General features: G+C 41.3%; 1 protein-coding gene across 1 annotated transcript; it reads right to left on the reverse strand.

Moving 5' to 3' along the window:
- Positions 1–5,907: 5,907 nt before the first annotated feature.
- On the reverse strand, positions 5,908–7,402 carry LOC100708978 (claudin-4-like). The gene is made up of 2 exons (XM_003446921.4): positions 7,380–7,402; positions 5,908–6,797 (listed from the first exon to the last, which is right to left on the reverse strand). The coding sequence occupies exons 1-2, from the start codon at positions 7,400–7,402 to the stop codon at positions 6,197–6,199; spliced, it is 624 nt and encodes a 207-aa protein (XP_003446969.1). The 3' UTR covers positions 5,908–6,196.
- Positions 7,403–7,694: the final 292 nt, after the last annotated feature.

The raw sequence follows: 7,694 nt of genomic DNA on the forward strand, positions 1-7,694 counted from the left end.
ACTATAGTGTACGCTGTACACCCTATTTACTGTTTTTTGTTGCAACACTCTGCGTTGCAGGCAGCAAAAGATGCACATGCTCTTTGCGAATTCGCTCTGCCATCAAGGGTGAGAATTGGTTGGTGGCTATCATGTGACTGATGCAAGCCAGATCCTTTTATTTAGCAAAATTGTGATTAATAGTTAAATGTTATTGTTGAGGGGCACAGGCAGGACTCCACATGCACACACACATTTCTTTTTTTTTTAATTGTCTCTTGGGCACCTAAGAGGAAAGAAGCAGGTGCTCAAGCTCCCTCTGCCCCCCTGCACCTGCCTGAATTATATAGTATCTGCCTTGGTGGTGTGATAACGAGTGGCAGTCTGTTATTAAATAAGACTGGAAACTTTGCGATTATAGAAATATGTTACACTAAGGTATTGCAGTACATAGGAGCCAGACTTACTAATGCTTTGCGCCAGCACATAAAAAATAAAATAAAATAAAATGTTGTTGGTATTTTAAAATAAACAACGCAGTGACAAGATTGTGTGCAAGAGATGGAACTTAGAGATTTTTGACTGACCCTGTGACATGCATTTCTGGGACTTCGTTTCTCAATGTACAAAATATGGAGGGGAGGTATATACGATAAATCAAATCCGCAAACTGATTTACTAAATTTGATACTAAATGAACTGAGTGATTTAGAAAATAGTGCACAACACCTATGAACTTTATTTGGGGATTGTTACCACACGCTATTTTTCCCTGTTTATTAAATCTGGCCCTTGGTATAGTCTTAAATATCAGTCTATTAAATATCGCCCCATTTCAAGCATGTGAATACAAACTCATTAAACTTCATTTGTAACTACCTTTTTCTTCTGGTACCTGATGTCCAGCTGCCGAAGCATTGCTGAGCTTAATAACGTGGTGCAGGTGCACATTCTCTCCTGACTGTAGATGCCGCTGGCATGGACAAGCTGCTACGCTGACGTGAGGGAAAGAGAGATGCCAAGTGACTATCCAGGTAATCTACACTGGTACTTGCAACGGTTTGCTGCCCCACAGCTGTCGCATTTGACAGAGTTCTGATGGTCTCTGCTGAGACTAATATATTGTTAAGTAATGTGGCTGCTTTACTTAGGCCAGGGGTCTGCAACCTTTTACACCCAAAGAGCCACTTGGACCCGGTTTCCACGCAAAAGAAAACACTTGGAGCCGCAAACACTTTTTGACATCTAAAATGAAGATAACACTGTATATATTGTTTTTTACCTTTGTGTGAACAACTAAGGTGTGCTGCTTATGAAATCCATGAAGTGCTACAGAGAAAATTACATTTTATTTATGTAATCAACACATTGTGAACTCTTAAAGAAATATAACAAAAGCAAAGACACCCAGCTGAACTAAAATGATCCATGTAGCAAACAAAAGCTGTTGTGAGCCGCCACCCTTATATCGCCTTTGGGCTTTTGGAGCCTTGACCTGACTTTTAAAAAATAATTGGTAAAAAAGTTCTATGCTGCTGAAAAATGAAAAATAGATATTTGCAAAATTCTGCCTAAATATGTATTTTACCTGGTTAATGCGTGCGGCGGGGGCGTGGTCTGCAGCACCGCTGCAGGGGAGGCGGACGCACCTGAGCGGCACCCGCAATCACGCCTCGCCACCTTAAAGTCTGTGCTCTCTCTGCTGTTGTTGTTGTTGGTGTGTGTCGGGCTGTGAGCTGCAAAGCTACAGCCGGCTGTATGCGTACAGCAACCGTGTGTGAAAAGTGCTCAATATAGAGATGCTCAAAAGCGTGTTCATGCAAACATCGTTGGGTCTGCCGTGATGTGTTTACAATGGGACTTCTGCTCCTGAACCTCTGCGCACAGCGTCTGCTAATTGGTGCTGTGCGAAGTCAGTTTACGCAGGACTGTAAGCTGTCATCTGTCGTCTGTGAGGCGTGAGCAGTGTTTGTCTTTAACACTTGCATCTGCCAATCGCTGGCAACCTTCACCGGGCCAAGGTCTGGGGTTGAGGGGCTTGTCCTCGGCTTGTCTTCTTCCCGGACAAATGTTGATGAAAACTGACGCTCCTCTTGGTTTGTGAAAGGTTGATTGATGGATTTTCTTTTGCACTCAACTTTCTTAGCTAGACACCTGAGAACCTGGTTGTGTCTCCATGTGTATCTGCCCTGAGTAAGGCTAGTCCTACAACCAACTAAGATCTGCTTGAGTGTTGCTGGGACTGTACACAGGGGGCCGGATGGGTCCTTTCCAAACCACAGCTGCAGATTTATTGGGGAAGGTAGCACATCGTATGTCGCTTGGATGATGAAACTTAGTCTATTAGACTCCATGCCCCAGATTTCACTCCATGAGAGTTTCCTCTTTTCCACACTCTCCCAATTCATCCAGTGACCCTGCTTGGCCAGTGTCACAGCTCTGGCATGTCTGGCTGTTTCCTCCTGTCAACGCACCTCCTCAACCACCATTTTTCGACGTTCGATTACAGATGCCTGTTGCCACTGAGGTTTTACTGCGCCAAGACCAAATCCTCCTCTGCCCTGTTGGACGTGACCCACCACGTTACAATGCCGAAGAGCGGATTTCGCCTGTAGCACAGATGTGGCTGGGGTCCACTTCCTCCCCGTTGCTAGGGTGGGAGCAGTGCCTCTCACTATTGGGTCCCAGGAGTCCGTGAGTGACATCTCAAGCCTCACTTTTGCACATAACCCCCTAACTCCTCAACCAGGCTAGGGATAGGCAATGACAGTATCCCGTCACTATAGAGTCCAACGCTGCTGAGGCATTTGGGAAGTCCGAGCCACTTCTTAACGAAGGAGCTCACTAGCCTCTCTAGGTGATTGGCATGATTGAGTGAGACCTTGTACATTGTCAATGGCCACAGTAGTCTGGGTAATAACCCAAACTGGAAGCACCAGAGCTTCAGTTTCCCTGGGAGTGCAGTGTTGTTAATCCGCTTGAGGTCATCAGCCAAGTTCTGCCTTAGTTGTTCTAGTTGCCACGTATCATTGAGGTCTGCATTATACCACCGTCCCAGGCTCTTTATGGGCTTCTCTAAGACTGTTGGAATTGGTTCTCCACTGATATAGACTCAAAAACAGCTTCTTCCCCTGGGCCTTTCAGGCTGTTAACAAACACTGTCCTGCCCACGCACCAACCAATCTGAGCCATGATCTGAGTAACCCTTATCACTCAGGCCACTCACACACAGACTCTACTCAGTCCTTTGCGCTGCTTCCAAACACTCTGCAACCTATTCTCTAATGTGCGCCTATGTGTTTTCTAATTATTCCTCCTGTATTTACATTTCTCATGTTTGTTGTTTATTCCTGCTGTCTTACTATTTATATTTTATTCCTGCACAGAATAAAATGTACATTCCTGGTGTTGAGCACAAACAATTTCATTATACATGTAAAATGACAATAAAGGGTTATTCTATTCTATTCTATTCTATTCTATTCTACATATTCATATAATGGAGTTTCTCAACCTTGTGTGAAAATCTTAAAAATGCTTGTAAAAACTTTGCCACTATGAAACAGAGAATAACCCTCCTCTTAAAACAGAGCAATGGACACTTCTTGGACTGTTTTATTGTTGACTAAGCTGTTCATGAATATATGTGTGCATTTTCAATATGGTTTAATTCCATATTGAGTGCACTAGGTATCACTACATATATCAGTCCATTGAAGTAGTGGTTTTTACACAGCTGTGTTCAGAGAAAACAGGCACAGTGTTGTCTCTGTGCTTCATGTTCACTCTGTCTCCCCTGTCAGCCGTGTCTCCGTGTCAAGTCCGTGTCTCCGTGCCTGTCTTCTGTTTCCTGTTTTGTTTTCGTAGTTCCTTGTCCTGTGCTCATTATATTCACTTTTTCTTCCTCCAGGTCTCCTTATGTCAGATTAGTCCCAGCAGTAGCGGTCTTTGATACGGGCAACACGGGCGGTTGCCCGGGGCGGCATCGTGGTGGGGGGCGGCATCACGAGCATCGGCAAAAAAAAAGAAGAAAATGTTCGCTCAGGGCGCCAAACAGGCTAGGACCACCACTGAGTCCCAGCTGTGTTTCCTTCCTGTTTCCCATTCACTCCTTACTCCTTGTTTATTTAAGCCCTGTGTTTTTCCTCTATCTGTTGTCGTGTCGCACATCATCATGTTTTCTCTCTGTGCTGACTGTGTTTCCTCTGTGCACCTGGTATTTCCTAGTTTTATGTTCCCAGTTTAGTTTCCTAGTTTTTGCATTAAGTCTCATGTTTCTAGTTTCTTGTTTTTTTGTTTGTTTTTTTGTTTTTTATTAGTGTAGAGTTTGTCCAGCGAATAAAGCTGCTGCTTTGAGTTTACCTTTTGTGTTAGAGTCCTGCACTTGGGTCCTACATCCTGCCTGCCACACAGCAAACCTTGACACTGATGGTTTGAAACTTTTTTATTCATTATGTTAGGCACTGGACATTTGATGTGTTTTTAAACAATCAGAAAGCATGGGCAGCAATTTCTAATATCAAACCAATAAAGCAGAGTTTTTAACCACTGTCTATCATATGCAGCCTACAGGAAATTAATGATATAAATGTGAAACTTTAGGCATGTGTGGAAAAAATGAGGGACTAATGCTTCCTTTTTATTCATTATGAGACAGACAATGTTGTGTGTGCTAGCAAACAGTGGTCAGATATAAAGGTATATGCCATTCCTCTATAAAATGCAATCCATTACATCATAGCTTTGTCACTCAGAAATTTAGCCTAAGTCACGTCTTAATGACAGCTTCTAATCTCTCATAATATTCATCCTTTGAGAATATTTTGGAACCAACATTTAACAACAAGGACAAGATGGCTGAAAAAGACGGCTCTTAAAACATGTTTATAAGATACTCGGCATTGCCAGGAGTCTTGTGTTATTTATTGTTAATCTCAATCCTTCTGCAGAAATGTTGTGTTTAAATTAAAGGGGAAACTATGATTAAGAACTTTATATATGTGTGAGATCAGTAGTCTCTGTGTGTGTTTAATGCATGGGAATAATTATTGCATACAGAATGTATTTCTGAAGCAGAGACAGAAAGATGAGAAAAACAATATCATGTGTGAAAACCAGTATCACTGCAGCAGGATATAGTATGAGAAATAGAACCACACAAAGCCATCAACACATTACGCACCAAACCTTTTAGTCGGGCTCAAAACAATTTCATTTCTGGTTTTATTTTACGCATGTTTACTGGCACACACAGCGTGCTCTCATAATCTCTCATCATTCATCTCATAATGAATAAAACAAAGCAATCATTCCACTTCCTGGGCATTGCCACATGTTGAGCTGTTGACATTGTTCACATACAAACCCTGAAAATTGTGTCGCATCTCCGTGAACCCACTCACACTCTCCACTGAATGAAGAGTAGCCAGTGACACGTCTTTTCACCTTATAAGGATGAATCTTTTAGCTATCACTGTACCAAAGGCAATGGCATCCAGCCTGTATTTTGTGTTCATGACATTGTTCATCAAGCCTGAAATGTATTGTCTTTTACCTGATGCAATACATTTAAAAAAACAAAACAGACATTTTTTTTATTTGGCTTCTTGTAGAAAAACAGCCAACATAAAGACATCTTTAAAAAACTAAACAAAAATTAAAATGCCCCAAACCCCAAAACATGATCTCATGCTCTTATGAACAGGCATCTTAATGTGACAATTTTACTTTACTTTAACCAAAAGAATAATAATTAATTAAACAAATACTGCAGAAAAATATTCTGAATGCAGCTGCAAATGAATAACATAATCATCACCACTGAACCAGTTTCATAAAGCAAAAGTCAAAGATCAGATCTGGATTTAAGCCACACAATCATGTTTTATAGAAGTTTTAAATGCACATGCTTTTGAAAAAAAAAGGAAAACTGTGTCCACAATTTTATAGTAAACAGCATAAACAATAAACATGAAAAGAAAAAGTGTCTATAATGGTATAAAATACAACAAAATATATCAAGAATCAATTTACATCCTCAAAATTGCCAATATTTCTGCCTATTTTAATTCGATTTTAGACTTTCTTATTCTACTCATTCAGCCTTTGTTTTCAACAGACTGATGGATTTCTAAGCTTAGGTTAATATGAGTAACTAAATAATTGCTCTTTGTAATAAGGCTTTTTACAAAGAGCAAGGGTTGGCGTACTTAACGTTTTAGTCCGTTCCATCTTGGCAGATAAAGGAGCTGCAGAGGAGACCTCCTCCCAGGAACAGAAGTGCTGTGGTGATCCAGCCAATATAAAGCGAGGCTCCCAGTTCCAGAGTGCCATGAGGCAGAAAGTTGTTGAAATTATTCTGGATGGTGGTGGTGGTGATGGTGGTCCAGCAGATTGGTATTAGCACAAAGATACCTGCAATGAGACAAACAACTCCAGAAGCCATAGCCATTTTACTCTTTTCTATTTCGTCTGGCACAAAGTTGATAAATTTGCTCCCAGCAGCACCAAGCAGGATCCCAAAGACACCAATGATAACAGTAATAACAATGAACGCTCTGGCAACCTCCAGGTCTTGACTTATATGCAAAAGTGTTTTCTCATACTCTTTGCACGCCACAATCTGTGCACTAAAGGTACTACTGACTTTCCACAAATCTTCAGTGAACACTTGGGAAGCAACGATGCTCGATTCCCGGAAGATTTTTGTGACTCGCCACTGTGGAAGAGCACAGATGACAATGGTCCCCACAAAGCTGACAATGGCCAAGGCCAAGCCTAGAAGGTGTCTTAAACCAGCCGTCTTAATGAAACTTTCTCTTTATAGATGAAAGAGTGTGTCCTCGAGTAGTCATTTATCTGTGAGAGAAGATCTGAGCAGCAAGTGGGTTTTATGTGGGTTATTTATGCTCGGGGAAGAAGTTGACTGTGGCTCCCTCCCACTGGTGATACGCTGATTTTTCATATAAATATTGACAGTAGGGCTCCATGCACTTTATTATAAAATGTATCATTATTTTGGCATTATTTTTGGCATGTGGTGACTGTGGCAGGCAGAGATCATCATCAGTGTTAAATTGATTAATATTACTGCTGAATGTGTTTAAGACTGAGTTCTCTTCAATACTTTTCTGTTTAAACAGAAAAACATTACATTAATGTTTAATGTTCTATAAATGTTTGTAGTGACTGTCCTGTAGGGACCAGTTATCTTTGGAGAAATCTGTGACATCTGAGGTTTTGTCAGAGGAATTCACTGTAGTCTGCTGAGGTACTGGCTCGGGGCGTGTCATCTTATGCACATGGCGTCTCTATAGGGGAGAGTGGGGTGAGTTGTGCCAGTTTTTACTTTAAAGACAAGTGAGGCCATGAGAGCAATGTAATCCAAATAAAACACGTACATATAATTCAGGATGTTGGCCATCCCTGGAAACAATAACTGTGGATCTGAAATATCCTTTTTAAGAAATATAGCTTTCTGAAAAAAAAGTGGTCTTGCGACACAACTTGCCCCTGGTGCCGGGTGTCACAGTCTGGCTGAGGCAGACTGTATGTGTTTGCAAACACAGACCAAAAACTGAACGTGACGTGGATTTAACAAAAAACAAGCAGTTTATTGAGGCCAGGAGACAAGGCACAAACAAAGGGCATAGGTGAAACTAAACAATAACCTAAACTGGGTGAACTAAAACTAAACATGAAAAAACCTTAAACAC

This window comes from Oreochromis niloticus, linkage group LG10 (assembly GCF_001858045.2).
Source record: "Oreochromis niloticus isolate F11D_XX linkage group LG10, O_niloticus_UMD_NMBU, whole genome shotgun sequence".
Lineage (NCBI taxonomy): Eukaryota > Metazoa > Chordata > Actinopteri > Cichliformes > Cichlidae > Oreochromis > Oreochromis niloticus.